General features: G+C 39.3%; 1 protein-coding gene across 4 annotated transcripts in view; it reads left to right on the forward strand.

Annotated features, from left to right (window-relative positions):
* Positions 1–2,860: 2,860 nt before the first annotated feature.
* The window catches only part of MAK (male germ cell associated kinase), a 30,626-nt gene continuing 17,140 nt past the window's right edge, over positions 2,861–16,346 (forward strand). For 2 of the 4 annotated variants that reach the window (XM_059852498.1, XM_059852523.1), the window contains exons 1-7: positions 2,861–3,012; positions 8,041–8,380; positions 10,061–10,115; positions 11,039–11,160; positions 12,192–12,271; positions 14,054–14,186; positions 14,278–14,449. In XM_059852498.1, the coding sequence (XP_059708481.1) occupies positions 8,280–8,380; positions 10,061–10,115; positions 11,039–11,160; positions 12,192–12,271; positions 14,054–14,186; positions 14,278–14,449 (663 nt within the window). In that variant the 5' untranslated portion in view covers positions 2,861–3,012; positions 8,041–8,279. Of the gene's footprint in view, positions 3,070–8,040; positions 8,381–10,060; positions 10,116–11,038; positions 11,161–12,191; positions 12,272–14,053; positions 14,187–14,277; positions 14,450–16,346 lie in introns of all 4 variants that reach the window. The other 2 variants (XM_059852514.1, XM_059852506.1) reach the window with 2 other exon arrangements.

Raw genomic sequence — 16,346 nt, forward strand, 5'->3', positions numbered from 1 at the left:
TGTGTGGTGTAGTCAGCACGCTGGAGGGAAGGGATGCCATTCAGAGGGACCTGGACAGGCTGGAGAGATGGGACTGTGCAAACCTCACAGAGTTCAACAAGGTCAAGTGCAAGGTCTCCCATGTGGGTTGCAAGGACAAACACAGGCTGGGGGAGAATGGATTGAGAGCAGCCCTGAGGAGAAGGACTTGGTTGTGTTGGTTGCTCAGCAAGACCCAGCAGTGTGTGCCTGCAGCCCAGAAAGACAAATGTATCCTGGGCTGCATCCAAAGCAGTGTGGCCAGCAGGCTGGGAGAGGTGACTCTGCCCCTCTGCCCTGCTCTGATGACAACCCACCTGCAGTGCTGCATCCAGCTCTGGGCACCCCAACCTAAGAAGGGCAGGGACCTGCTGTAGCAACTCCAGAGGAGACCACGAAAATGCTCAGAGGGCTGAAGCACCCCTCCTATGAAGACAGGCTGAGAGAACTGGGGTTGTTCAGCCTGGAGAAAAAAGGGTTCTGGGCTGACCTTGTAGCACCCTTCTAGTACCTAATGGGGGCCTGTAAGAGAGCTGGAGAAGGACTTTTTACATGGGCATGTAGGGATAGGACAAGGGGGAATGGCAGTACACTGAGAGAGGGTGGCGTTAGATTAGATATTAGGCAGAAATTCTTTACTGTGAGGGTGGTGAGGCACTAGAACAGGTTGCCTAGAAAAGCTATGGATGAGGCTCTAGAACAGGTTGCCTAGAAAAGGCCAGGTTTGGATGAGGCTCTGAGACTTCTGGTTTAGTGGAAGGTATCCCTGACCATGGCAGGGAGGTTGGAACTAGATGATTTTTAAGGTTCATTCCAGACCAAACCATTCTCTGATCTCATGAAACTGAGTGGCAGTGCCAGAGGAAGAGGACAGGGTCTGTCCCTGGGAAAGGACAGTCACGGGACAGGGCTAAACTGTCAAGAGAGGAAAGGACACAAGGGCAGGGAGGGGACATCACAGGGTAACTGCTGTATCATTTCCATTGTCAGTGGAGTGGTGTTTTCACATATTTAAGGTAGGGATGTATCCATATAGTAGTGATCAAACATATTCTTAGAGGTTAATGCATGGTTAAACTCTTTGCTATGTACAGTCAGCTCCTGCTGAATCTCTGTCTGAATTCTGCTGTGTGGGTTATGGTACTTTCTTCCTTCTCATGTCCAAGTCTTACCTTTGAACTTTATTTTACCTGGCAGTCACCTGGCAGTCACCTCTGATGTTTTATTTCAGTAAAGGAAACAGGCATATTTTGTTTCAGAAAATATAATGTTGTTTTCTTGTACTTTCATTTCAGCAAGTGGTCAAATCCTTTGAATTCCAGAAAACCAATTCCCATAGCCCCACGTTCCACCCAGTTGACTTGAGGTAGAATCAATTAATCTGTCAACAGTTCTTAAACCATCACAAAGTTACCACGCCAATTAATGAGGAATAGAGAGGGGAGGGAAAAAAAAAGGTAAAATGAAGACAGCTTCCCATTTTTGCTCAGCAAGCCTGAGCTGCCAGCATGGTGAAACAGGTAGGAATCTGAATTTCTCAAACAATTTTCTGCCTTTCCCTCCATGGTACTTCTAGTAGTTATTGTGTTGAAATTATCTCCTTTTCTAGCCCATCACTCTCAAAAACATTAAAATACAGAAAGCTCAAGCTAATGTTGAGAATTGAAGCTTAAAATGAGACTTCCCTCCCAAAGCTCTGGATCAGACACTAAATACGCCATTTTTTATTAACTGTGCCTTCTGTACACCCTGGAGAAATGTAAGATTACAAAGGACCAAGGAGAAAGTTCATTATTATTTTTGTAATATAAATACATATATTTTAGAATGCATAGAGCACTCAAAGTTTCTTCCCTGTGTTAGTATTAGCAATTTGCATTTTAATAAATTGCTTACAATAAAATAATTTTTAAAAATGCTAGGGGGAAAATCTCTCAGGTTTCACTACAGCTGTGAATAATACAGGTGGGAATTTCTGTACAAATGCTAAGTACACTGTGGTTTAGCTGGTAGCTTTATTTCTTAAGATCATAGAATGGTTTGGATTGGAAGAGCACCTTGAAGATCGTCTAGTTCCAACCCCCTTGCCATGGGCAGGGACACCTTCCACTAGACCAGGATGCTCAGAGTACCATTCAGCCTGGCTTTGAACACCTCCAGGGGTGTGGCATCCACAACTTCCCTGGGCAACCTGTCCAGTGCCTCACCAGCATCACAGAAAAGATTTTTTCCCTAATATCTAATCTCTTTCCATTTGAAAGAGATTTCCGTTTCCCTTTGTCCATGCTCTTGTAAATTATCCATCTCTCCTGAAAGCTCCCTTTAGGTAGTAGAAGGCTGCTCTAAGGTCAGCCTGGAGCCTTCTCTTCTCCAGGCTAACAGCTCCAACTCTCTCAGCCTGGGTTCACAGGAGAGGTGCTCCAGTCCTCTGAGCATCACAGAGCATCCAGCTCTGGACTGGCTCCAGCAGCTCCCTGTCCTTCCTGTGCTGGGAACTCCAGAGCTGGATGCAACACTGCAGGTGGGGTCTCACCAGAGCACCAAATATATATTCAATATGTAATTACTACTAGCAGTAATTATAATAAGGACTGTCCAAAGAGCATCTCGCATATCATGGGGCCACCTTCAGGGAACCTGCGACGCGACTCTCGTCACCGGGCTCAGCTCCCGTTGCGCACTACTCCCTTTCCAGCAGGGCGCTGTCCCCGCTCCCGCAGAGCTGTTTATCTACCGCCTCCAAGCTCCTCCGCTCCACCGGGGACTCCAGCCAGCCGTGCCCGCCGCCGGGAGGGCGGTGCCGGCGGCGGGGCCCGCCCCAGCCCGCGGCCCGGCCCCGCGCCCGTCGCCCCGGTGACGGGCAGAGCGGCCCGGCCGAGGGAGGCGGCGGGCGGGCCGGGGGCTCGGCGGCATCGAGCTGGCTCCGCCCGCAGCGCCGCGGTGAGTGAGGGGCGGCGAGGACGGCGGCCCGAGAGCCACCCTCGGACCGGGCTGGTGAGCGCCTGTGCGCCGGGGGCTGGGCCTCCCTGGGGCTCTCCCAGCACGGAGGAGGTGCGCGTTTGGGCTGGAGCGGGAGCGCTCGGAGCTCCGTTCCTAAAGGGGAGGGCTGCTGCCGGCCCCCAGCGTGCTTCGGGGGGCTGGGGTCGGTGTGCGGTGAACTCGCGTGTGGGGGAGCTGCCCCGCTGCAGTACCGCGTGGGTGCGGAGTCTGCGGGGACAGGCACCCTGCCTACTTTGGCTTCGCTGGGGTAGAGCCGGGCCTTGGCGGCCTGGGAGATCCGCGGTTAATGAGAGGAGGTGAAGCTTTATTTAGGAGAAGCGGGGTGAAAGTGGCAGGCCGGGCGGTGCCGAGTTTCCCAGCCGCAGTGAGCGGCAGGAGCGCCGCTGTGAGTGCTGAGGAAGGGACTGGCGCGCACTCGGGAGGCGGCTGGATGTCACCAGGTGGAACTGAAGTGGAAACGAGCATTTGTTTCCATTCTCAAGACGGAGAGGGGATCTCATTAGTGCGTATAATTCTCTCAAAGGCAAGTCCCAAGAGGATGGTGCCAGAGTCTTTTTTCAGTGGTGCTTGGCGACAGGATGAGGAGTAATGGCCATAAACTGAAACACAGGAAATTCCACCTCAACATTAGGAAGAACATTTTTGCATTGAGGGTGGCAGAGGAGTGGAACAGGGTGGCCAGGGAGGTTGTGGAGTCTCCCTCTCTGGAGACATTCAAAACACACCTGGATATGTTCCTGTGTCACCTGCTCTAGGTCACCCTGCCTTGGCAGGGGGCTTGGGTTAGATGATCTCCAGAGGTCCCTTCTGACCATAGCGATTCTGTGTTTTACTGAAACTTACAGTGGTGCAGATGCTGAAAGATGAGAGGTTCATATTCCTTCTGGATGCTGCCCAAAACAGGAGACTTGCAGTTCCAGCAGCACTGAAACGACTGTTATCCTGAAACTTGCTGTACTGCATGGTGGGAAGGGGTTTCCTGTGGGTAGGAAGTGGTAGCCTTGCTGGCATGATGGTAATGTGCTGAAAAAGTTGGTGTGAATAATTTTGCTTTGAAACCAAAGCTAGTTTGGACCAAAACAGGGGAAAATACTTAGAGCAAACTGGAGTTCTTAATTTGATATATCCCATCCTGAATGCCTGATACGCACAAGTGGAACAATATATTAGATTTTTAAGGGACTTTAAAAAAAATTAAGGCAGTCTATTTCAAAGCACCAGTATTTATTGTCAATGTTACTGACTTCTTTCTTGCAGCCGAGTGTCATGTTTTTAAATCACTGCTGGTATTTGATTAGAGTAATGGATTTGAGGTTAATCTCAAGAACTGGATCCACCTGTCATGGGACCTGATTACTGGCAGCTTTAGTAATATATATTCACTACCTACAAGGTTCTTGTATCAAAATTTGTTGGGGTTTTTTTTTTTTTTTTTGTGGTTGGATTTGGTTTTGGGTTTTTGTTTTTTTGTTTTACTTTTAAAATCAGTATCAGCATGCATTCTGTGCTGTGCAATACTGCCAGTTCTGATCATTGAGAACAGTACTGTGCCACACAAACAGTTTTGGTGATTTCATCAGTTACTGTAAACAGGTTGGTAAAATTGGTTGTGGGTGTTTTGCTTCTCTCGGTGGGAGGTCTTATTGGGTCATATATCCTAGTTTTTAATTATTTGAGAGTAGTTTGTTTAGGATGCAATTGTAGAACTCTTGGTAAAGCCTAGTATTTATATATAAGAAATGTAGGTGATTTGTTGCTATTCTTTACATTTTGAAATGTAATCCAGACATCTAAAATAATATAAAATTGCTGCTAGTGCTTAAGACACCAGTAATACGGTAAAAGTGATGATTTGTTTCAATTCTCTAGTACTTGTTCAGGTTTGCTAAATTTACACAAATTAAAGATTCTGTCAAGCTATTTTATTTTGCCCTCTATTTGTCCCTGGCTTTAATCTTTCCTTAATCCTGTGTAAAGAGATTATATGCAGTGTGTCATTAAGAGTAACAACAAGCTGTTGTGTAGACTAGGATTTCTCTTGTCTGTTTGGTACCTATTATGACAATTTTACATTTTAGAGCTTTGCATCTTTGAAGAAATAATATCATATAAGCATTATTATGGAAAAGGCCACTCCAAAGGCATGTTTTAACCAGAAAAGCTAGACTGGGCCCTTGCTTTTCCTCAGGTTAGTACAAAAGACAAAACTGAACTGCGGATTTGAAAAAGAAAATACAGATATACTGCTGAGGAAAAAATTGCACACCTGAGCTGGGTATGAAAATTACAAAGTCTGCAGAAGTCTGTTGTAGTGAAATATGAATCTGTGGGCCATTTATTTTCTAATCATCCTGCTCTGTAATTCCAGAACATGTCAGTGTGGGGTAGGTGTGATGGTACACAGACATTGTTATCAGGGTATGTGGTTTTCACACCTTGTTTTGTGCATTTCCATGGAGTGGATTTGACACTTCCACTTGATCATTGAAGGAATGCACCAGCTTTTCTGTACTTTACTTGATCAGGTGTTTTGGTACCCTGAAATTTAAGTATACAGCAGAAAAGGAGTAAAGCAATAAAATATATTATAGAACAGACAAAATGAATAATTGGGTCTGTATTGTATTATATGGAATTTCTGGAGGGAAGGAACAATTTATGTGAGGTTGTTTTGATTGCACATGCCAAAATATTAAGAAAAAAGAAATAATTGTAAAAGCATGTGATTAATATATAATCCAATGAAAATTACTTGGAAAGCTGATAGGATTTAGGCACAAAAATTAGAGGATTTAAAGGTCAAAACTTGAGGTTGTGTCTAGGTCTTGTTCTGTTTATTGCAAATACAAGTTTTACTCACATTGTTTTTGGTGCACTTTGTTAGAGAGCAAAAACTTAAACATGAAATGCGTGCAAATTCTCCAACTTCTTAATGTAACCCCAGGAGTTCAAGCTAGGGCCATCCGTAGCAGATATTGCTCAATCACCTCACAGAAAACATACCTTAAGCAATGATCAGTGATATTTGTTGAAGCAGAGAACCACAAGCTCACAAAACTTGTTACATTTCATTTCACATGATACACCTGTCTACACTTACACAAAATGCATACACAGTTTATCATTGCTGACGCTTTAGATGTGATGCTGTGTTGTAAAATGGATAGGAGGATACCCTCAAGGTTTTTGTGTTGGTTTGTTTTTTTAATATACACCTAGAGCTAACCATTGACAAATTGCAAAATCTGTATGCAGAATGTATCTTAACTTGGAATAAATACCCTTGATCATCTGCCTATTACCAGAGTCAACAAATAACCTTGTTGTAAAAATGCATTATTGATGGTATTAAAGACTAGAGTGCGTGCAGGCATTCTGCGGAATAAGATATAAAGCTGAACTCTGAGAAAAACAGTTTGCTTAAATATATGAAAGTCCAGTTTAAAATCTCATCATAATTTGAGATGCCTATGTTACTTTTATCTGATTTTTAGCTTTGTTTCAGCATATACTATTAACCAGAAATCTTATTTCACTACAGCTGTGGCTTTAGGGGAGGGAGGTGTAGATGGGTGGGGAAAAAAATCTCTGTAACTTTCCCTGACAAAATAAAGGTTGCTTGGTGCAAAGATTATAAATTGAGATGTCTACTAGGCCATTGGCATCTTGACAGGTGATGTGAGATTCTTTCCTGCTAAGCAAGAGTGAGTACCACTCAGTGTTATAACTTCAAGGAAGCAGCATTTCAGCTAAGAACAACTTAGAAACATTGGTCTCTATTGTCCAGGCAGCTGTTTCATTTACACAGCAGGCTAGTCTGCTTGAGAATGTATATTTCACACTCCTTGAGAGGCCAGGTTTATTGTTATTTTTCCAGGCCTGTAAATCTCAAGCCTGAGTCATGTTATCAGCTGAATCAGAGTTTATTAATCTGTTTGAACAGACCAGATTGTAGCTAATTTTGGTATAAGGATAAGCACTAGAGAGCTGCATGCTAAGTTCTCAGTCTCCTATAAAGATAGACTCATGGTGTTTACCCGTTCATTTGGGTTTTATTTTGTATTTTCAGACAGCAGAGGCAAAAGGTAGATATTTGTGTATTAGCATTTGGGTTACAGGGAGTAAATGGTACAATGAGAGGTTGTTAGCTTTTCCTAGTCCTGCATAAATGAGTGACTCTTGTGAGTTTGTGTGTTTAACATCAGGCAACTAGCCTTCACCTGAAGCATTGGTGAGAGAGAGTATTGTGTGTAATGGAAGCTGGGGTTCAGATTCAAACTTGGATTTGGATTCAAAATAATATTTGCATGGATTCAAATATGGTGATTCAACATTGTTCAATATGGATTCTTTTCCAAATGACAGTTCAGATTTAATCTTTCATACCAATGCATGTAAGCTCTATGCTTCCCTCTGCAAGACTTGTAAAACTGAAGAATGACCTTAACTCTTCAGCCATTACCATGCCTAAGAATTATGTGAACTTCAGAGCAAGATGTCCATTTATAACAAATCAGTTTATGTGGGTGAAAAATGCAGTGGTTATCTTGCTGCTCCACCTCCTTTCCTCACTAACTTTTAAGCATAAGAAGCCTGCTTGCATTACCAATCCAAAACACAGTATTCAGACTCTAAGTTTGCCGTGGCACCCTGTGCAAAATTTTTGTCCTTATGTTTTCCAGAACTTCAACCATGCCTTTGTAATAGTTCAGGAAGCTGCTGCTGTCTACAAATTCAGAGTAAGGGCTTCTATCAGAATACACCAGCTTTAAAAACATTTTGCTGGTTCTAGGGAATTATGACAGTAACCTTGACTCTCCAGTTTCTGTTTACTCCAGCTCTAATTGTACAGTAGGCACCTTCTGTGGTTTGAAAAATTTAAAGAAGTTAACTGCATTTATATCCATTTAAAAAGCACATATGGTTCTGGAGGGTGCTATTCTTTGATACAAGAAGTAGAGTGTCTCTTTTCTACAACTACCTGTAAAACTACCTAGTCTTTTTTTTGGGTTTTTTTTTTAGGGATCTGTGTGAGGATGACCATGTTCCTCTGTCTCCCATTCTTCGTAACTGGATCTCAAAGCAGCTATAGTTTGGAAGAGAGCGGTGACTATCCTGCTGAGTTATGAGAAACATTCAACAACATAAAGCAGTCTGGAAGAAGATTTCTCTTGAGAAAATCAAAGAGCACAGAGCCCTTTAATAAAACAGAATATATTTACCATTTCATAAGCTTTTGGCTGTCTGAGTCATAAAAAAAAATGAATCGTTACACAATTATGAAACAACTGGGTGATGGCACCTATGGCAGCGTGTTGATGGGGAAGAGCAATGAGTCAGGAGAACTTGTGGCTATCAAAAGGTATGTAGCATCTCAGTTCAGTAAAGGTGCTTGCAAAATCTTGGATTTTCACTTTTGACTTTATTGTTGTCTTCCATTTGTGTAGAATTTTAAAAAGTTGCCTTTTAAAAGGAAATTACAGTAACAAAATTATTTTATTTTAATTAAGATGTTTAACAAGGTGATTGTGAGTCAGATTTCTGGTAACTGATCAATAGAGAGACACATCAGTTTGATTTGCTGTTTTACACTGGCTTGTAAAATTGCATGCTGCTTTTGTTCAGTTTGAACATGCTTCCTTCTAAAAATGTTGTTAGGCCAGCACCAAAGGAACAGAAAAAGTGAATGGCATTAATTAGGGAGTTTATTTATATGAGTTGCAGGAATAGCGATTTTAACAGGTAGATTTGAAATTCCATCCCAGCCCCCCAAATCTTTGTAAGTACTGCATTAAGTTTCAGGTGTTGCTACAGTGATAAACAACAGTAACAATCTGGTCAGGTAAAGAAAGGCTGTCTCCCTGGCTCTAATAACCTTGTGTTCTGTGTAATCAAGAGTATTGTCACACTTGCCTTAAAAGATGATTACGAAACAAGAAAAATTATACTCAAGGCGTGGGGGAATTACGCTTGTATTCCTAGAGAATTGCAAGCTGGATGTAAAGTGTAAGTTGAAATACCAGAAATTGTGACTTGCTCAGACTTTTTCCTCTCATTTATGGATCTACTGTAGTAAGATAATTGTTATATAATTGACTGACTTTTTCTTTAAGAATTTCTGAGAATTTCATGTTTCACCATATCTTGCTGGTACTGTTACTGAAGCTAAAGAAAGAATCTCCAATTAATTATTTTAATTATTATTAGGAAAAGGAACTCTGTGGGAAGTGGTTCATTTTGTGATTTCAAGATTTGGAATTCTGTTGCATGATTTTGAAGTTTGGGACTTGAGAGGGTACAGTTTTGTTTGAAGATACTTTTCTTTTAAATGAAAATTATGGGTTTAAATCTCTTCACTTTAGGCGCTATAATTTTACCAAAATGCAGCAATGACATTCTCAACTTCATCCCAAGATATGAGCAACACCAAATGTCCACATTGGGATTTATGCAGGACTTACAAATAAATGTGTTGCACTGTTATGTATAATAATTAGTTTAGAGGCTATGATGTTGCTTGAAAAACATGAAACATTTTTTTGAAATTAATATCTTGGAACAGATTTTTAAAATTACCAGTCAAGTCAGATGCTTAATTATAATAGAAAGCAGTCCAGATATTTTGCTGATTTCAAAAATTAAATTTTTTTGTTTTCCTAGAATATGCAACTTATGCATAAGGACGTGATTTTCCACGTTTTATCTGCCATGTCATTGTTGCTTACTTTATTATTAAAAGCACAATTCAAATGATACAAAGGTGTGTTTCATGTCCCTTTTACTTTGGAGTAACATAGTCTCTGACTGTACTCTTCTAAAGATATTTCAGTTTCAGTGTTTGATGATTAATCACTGTAAGTTTTTAGCAATTCTAAGCACTGATTTTGTTTTAAATTATATTGCTGATGGCTATGCTAGAATGTTTTAAATTGAGTTCAAAACATAGATAATGCTAGTCTTGTAAAATATTGTTTAGATTTTCTAATTCTAAAAGCATTCTGTACTGTTCACTGAAAATACTCTGTCTTGGACTTTATTTCAGAATGAAAAGAAAGTTCTATTCATGGGATGAATGTATGAATTTGAGAGAAGTCAAGGTAAAGTGGTGAACATGCCACATTTAAAAATAGGTATCTGGTTAGGCTTGCATGAAGGAAAAAGGCAGCTACTGTGTCCAAGTGAGGCCAAACTCTGTGAACTCTTTAAATGCTGACAGATTTCACAAAACTGTGGGGTGCTGGCACTCTTAGAGGTCCTGCTGATTTGTGAAATATTCCACTATTCTCAAGCAGTGGCCATGTCATAGCCAAGCCTCTTATCTTTGAGAAAGGAAAAGAAATTGATTTTGTATGTGTGTATTTCTGTGGTTTACCATCCTCCTCTTTCATTTTACTTCCAGATTTCTAGCTGTGTGTCCATTCCATATATCTTGTGTTTGGGGCATCTGTAGAAAGCACTGGGAGTTTTGGCTAGCCAAGTGATAGAGTAACACTTAAAAATCTGCCAAATAATTGCATGTTTTGGGTGTCTGATTTTCTGTATATACAAAACTCCCTACTAAAGGGCTTTTGATTTAACTTATTGGAGACTTCATACAAATCAGTATATCCAAAATGAGCATCTGTAAGAGAATCCTTCTTCATGAAAGTTTCATGCCAAAAAGAAGGGGAAAATATATGCAGGTTTTCTTATTCAGTTCAGTGAGCAAGAGCTCTTACAGCTTCAGATTTGTCTTTTGTTGTAGGGAATTAGGTTTTTGTGCTAATCTTTACTTCAGCTCTGAGGTAATCCCTAGAAATAGGTTTAAACTACTATTAATATAGTTGTTGCTTTTTATTTGAGATTTATTCAAACTTCTGGATTGTTCTTCTTTAGAACAGATTACAAGATAAATAATGGGTTATCATATGAATATGTTGTGTGGATTCTGTGCTAGAAATTTAGACGTTAAAAATTTAGCTCTGGTAAGGAATCAAGGTCACTGTGGGGTTATCTGAAGCTGTATTTTGCTCTGTTGCAGTCTTTGAAGAAGCTAAACCATGCCAATGTAATAAAATTGAAGGAAGTCATACGAGAAAATGACCACCTTTATTTTGTATTTGAGTACATGAAGGAAAATCTCTATCAGCTAATGAAGGATAGGTATGTCTTTTTTTCACAGAAAAGGAGTGTGCTGTTATGCTTTATTTAATGATTCTCATACTGCTTTGAAGAACACTTTGGGATGTCTGGTTTTGGCTCTTCTTGTAGCCCCATTGATGTGAACAGGAGTTGCTGCACCAGATGATTTGAGGGTAGATTTCTGCATTGCTCTGTTACAACACTGCATATTGTAATGCTTTTGGAAATAAGTTTGATCACTTATTAACAGGAGAATTGGCATGCCTTTATGTAGAGCCATGAGAGAAATTCCAAGTAGTTGTGTTTTGGGTTTTTTTCTTCATTAGCCTTCATTTTAATGTATGAAGGATTGGGTGAACACTGGTTCATGCTACTTTTGCTCATGGGTTTGACTTAAGGTGGGGATGGTTCATGGATGCATCTTTGTAAGAATAGCCTAATATAGGCTAACTCTAATGTTGCAGTCTTGGACAAACAGTACATAGTAAGGCTTGCAAGGTGATCTGTGGAGTAGGACCTGCCTTTTCAGTAACATTTTCTTTTGATGAATTGTTTTGCCTTTAGTGTGGTTTTCTTTCAGACTTTGTCATGTACTGTATCTCCTAATGTGCCAAGCTCCTGAGCTGACATCCTGAGGTAGCTGCTGGTGACATGAGCACAATGTTACTCTGCAGCTAAGCAGAATTGCTCTTAGCAGGGCTCCCTTAAGGGCACCACTGGGTAATGCACCTACCAGTGCTGCACTGTGCAATCTCTGCCTTGCTTACAGCACTGTGCATTCCACACTCACCTGTCAAGCACGCTTCTGGCCAGACAGCTTCTACAGAGAGATAGCACCATGAATGTCTCAGCAAAGTTCTGCGGCTGCACTTCAAGTGGTTGAGATTAATGCCCAACAGGGTTTTGAAATGAGAGTTGCATCTCTCATACTTTGATTTGATGGGTCTGTTTTCATGTGTTCATGATGTGTTAGACAAAAGAAAGAAACACATATGTTCTGAAGGCACATTATTTTTCTTAATTATGTATGTTTTTACCCTGTTTCTTCACAGAAATAAGTTTTTCCCTGAGTCGGTCATCAGAAACATGATGTATCAAATATTGCAAGGGCTGGCTTTCATCCACAAACATGGTAGGTTTCCTACTAGAGTTTAACTGTGTAGCACTTTTTTTAGAAAATAATATTATTCACAGAAATAATATTAATAAAATAACCTAGCAAGGGCTATTAATAATCTCTGATCAAATCATGGTTACCTGTTTCAAGTATGGTGTAGTTTTAAACTTTGCCTGAAGTTACTCTTTGTTTTCCTATAACTGGGTTTTCCTCTTTCTCTTGGAAAGCACTGGATGTTGTTCATACACTGTGCAGTTGTGATATCTACTTTAGTTAGCAGATGAATAAACAAACTGAAGAAACTTGTATGCTGTGCTGTACTAATCACTTCTGCATCCTCAAAAAGATCTAATTGAGAAGCATTAATACATCAATAGTCTTGTGTTGAGATACTATAGCTAACATGATACTCTTCATATAAAAAAATACTAAAATGGCTTGTTCACTAAGAAATTCAAAGAGTATCCTTATCAAATACAGCCTGGATTTAAATATTTTAGTAAGTGGGATGTTTCTAGGAATTACTGGCACAGTCTAAATAAAAGGTGAGGTGTGCTCACAACAATAAAAAGTTTCACAGTGTTTGCAAAACTCCTAAAGCTCATGTTTAATATCTGTCTGTGAATTGTATTGCAGTTAAAAAGGTAGTAATTTACTCTCATGCTTAACTTTTTGATTTTGTAATTCTTCTTCACATCACAGTGGTATCCTTAAAACTTTCCAAAGACAATAAAACATTAGCTGAAAATAATATAAGAAACAGTGTTCCTAGTAATGTTTGATTTGTTTTCAATGTACCCGGAAGAGGCCTGTTGGTGAATTAAATGAATAATTAGTTTTATTCAGTATTATCAAATACCTAGAAATTGACATTTTATTGTCCTTCTAATCAGGATCATATACTGTTTATTAGTATCCTCCTTTCCTACACCATTTCTCTGTGAAATAAATTAGATTTTAAGAAAAAGTTCCAATTTTAAATTACAATATTAGTATCTTGATTTGGCCATAAGTGTATAAGGAAATACCAGGTATGACAAATTTGAACATTTACATTTCACTGTAATAATTTGAGCCAATTTCTTACAGTTGTTTTCAATTTATGCATGCAGAAATTCAGTGCTTTATTCTAGCAAGTGGATTTCAATCAAATTAATGGAAAACATAACAAATTGTGTGTTCCAATTAAACAGCAGAATTAATTTGCTTAGTGACTTAACCACTGCCCAAGTATAGAGGTCCTCAAGCCAACAGCAAGCATTGAAGAAGCTTTATGTGCCTGCATTACTAATATTAGCATTTCTGAGCAGGATTTGGATATCCTGTAAATGTTTGTGTCTCCAAACTGTTGTCACAATGATAAATAACTAGCTAAAAATCATTCAAGCAATTTTATGAATCAAGTAAGTGTGTCAGATGCTCCATTTTCCATTATCCAAAACTGACAAAGCAGTTGTAGTTTTTGCAAAAGACTTCATTCTGAAATTGTTTTTTTACTTGATGTTGCTGCCAGCTAATTCATTTTCCTTAGTGTGCTAATGACAGTTTACATTTGTTAATTTAAGAACACTTGGTGTAATAATCACTGGAGGGAAAACGTGTGCATTTGTTGGGGGAGGGTTCCAATTATTTTATGTTGAATTTAAAAAAAAAAAAAAAGAAAAGAAAAAAGACTGAAAACCACTATAATATTCCAAAACATCCCAAAGTAAATACTGGATTACTCCTAGTAGAAATTGCTGCTTAAGAAGTGATTCTGTGATAATTTGCAATTCTTTTCTGTTTGGTCTTCTACAGGATTTTTTCATAGGGATATGAAGCCTGAAAATCTTCTCTGTAGTGGACCAGAACTTGTGAAAATTGCAGATTTTGGGTTGGCTAGAGAACTAAGATCTCAGCCACCTTACACAGATTATGTTTCTACCAGGTGGTAAGTATATCAAGAATTTAATGCATTAGCTTAACTAATTACCCTCCTATGACCTTTCTAACTTATTTATTATTTCCCTCCATCCTCACAGGTACCGTGCTCCTGAGGTTTTGCTGAGATCTTCTGTCTATAGCTCACCTATTGATATATGGGCAGTTGGCAGCATAATGGCCGAGTTATACACACTCAGACCTCTGTTCCCAGGCACAAGCGAAGTAGATGAAATCTTCAAGATTTGCCAAGTCCTAGGGACTCCAAAGAAGGTAAGGCTTAAAAAACATCACACAATTTTATTACATAAAAAAAATTAGATCAAATTTATTGCAAAATATTCAGTGTTATCTTTCAGAACCTACATATTGAATTATTGTTTCAATATGTTTCCTGCAGACTTAGTGTTTGCTCAACTAACTGTATTTCTTTTCAGCTTCCATTAAGGCATGTAATGCTAGTCTTTTGTTGTATATTAGCATCTGTTGTATATCATACCATTATGTGAAGCCTTGTTCTCCTCTGATGAAAGCCAGATAAAATTATTTAATTTAGTTATTTAAAGCTATTCATAATGGAAAGCAAATCAGAAGTCTCCTAGGATTTAATTTACCAGAGCCAATTTGCTTTCCCTTACCAAAAGTATAATTCTTCTGTGCTGGCACACAGAATTTGGAGCTTGTAAAAGTTACCATAAATAAGACAAATTATGCTTTTCTTATTTTTAAAGCATAAAAGAAACATTTCATCTCAAAAACAGATGTCTCATGAATATTATTAGCAATAAGAAGTAATTGAGGGAAAATGTGCAGTATTTTAGAGAGGAAACAATTCTTTTCACTTATTTTCTGGATGAGTTAAATGCTATTTAAAATTGCAAGGAAGGTTTGGGTAGTGCATGTAAAAATGGATGAAATTATAATCAGTTTAAAAGTTGCTTCACTAAATGGATGGAGAATATGCAAGAAAATAATAAGATTGCCTTCAAATTTTTGAATGAACTGGAAAAAAAGACCATATGCTATTAAATATTTTTGTAGACTAAAGTAAGAAATGGCAGATACATATCAGTATTTTGTACATATCAGTATATGGGTGCAAATAGAACTTGGCGGAATAATTGACCAAAGACAGTCCACCTAGATCTGAACAACCTAAGGGTGAAGAGAGATCCATCAGTTTCATTAGTGTTCTACCTGTGTAAAATACAGTATAATTCTCGTCCAGTAAGGGAGCCGCTGTCAATAGAGAAGTAAGGAACAGAAAACTTTAAAACAGAAATAGATTAAGCCGAGCTAGGAACATGCAGAGCTTGAAGTGGTGGGAAAACATCCAAGAGAACATTCTGAGAAACAGGTGCAAACTCATGACGGAGCAAAGAGGAAAAGGTCAGGTGGAGAGTTATAGATGATACATTGTGGAAGTGAAAATTGAGTCAGGAGGACGCAGTGAAAATTGGTATGATGTGTAAAACAGTGCTTGCCATGACACAGTTGTGCCTCAGGAATAATGTGCAAATAGGAGCAGTATTTTAAGAGTTGAGTTTTCAAATGCAGATGTGAACTTTCTTAAGCAGATCACAAATCTAGGATAGTAAGAGGAACATTTTGATGTATATGAAGACTGAAAGACAGCACCATGCTGGCTTCTGGAACATTTTCAATATACAGCATAAACAAGCTCTGAAGTGCAGGGAGATCAGAGAGAGGTTTTCACTGTATGCAGTAGCACAGCAGCATTGAGCTGTTTGCTATATTTTTTCTCTAACCTTACAAGAAGCTAGCAGAAGCAAATCCTGCCTGTTTAGAGTCTGTCATTCCCTGACTAGAAAGCTTAGTGCTTGGAAAGCAGGGACCATTACCAGCTGAATATTCCAGAAAAAATTGTAGCCTCCCTTAAAGACCCTAAGAGTTAGGGATGTAAGTCTGCCCTCTAGAATCAGGATACTATAATTAATTACTTTGTGCCCCTGTCATCTGCTGGACAAACTCAGGAATTTTCTCTCCTTATGATAATGCTAAGGCATCCTTCAAGGAGATTGATGTGTAAAGGACTACTTAAGTAGTATGATAGGAATTACCACAACAAATAATGCACTTGTTAGAAATACTTGTTACATTCTGAAAAATATAAGTAGTTATTTTAGTAGTCTGATTTTGCAGATAGTTT

Source organism: Haemorhous mexicanus, chromosome 1, assembly GCF_027477595.1.
Source record: "Haemorhous mexicanus isolate bHaeMex1 chromosome 1, bHaeMex1.pri, whole genome shotgun sequence".
NCBI lineage: Eukaryota > Metazoa > Chordata > Aves > Passeriformes > Fringillidae > Haemorhous > Haemorhous mexicanus.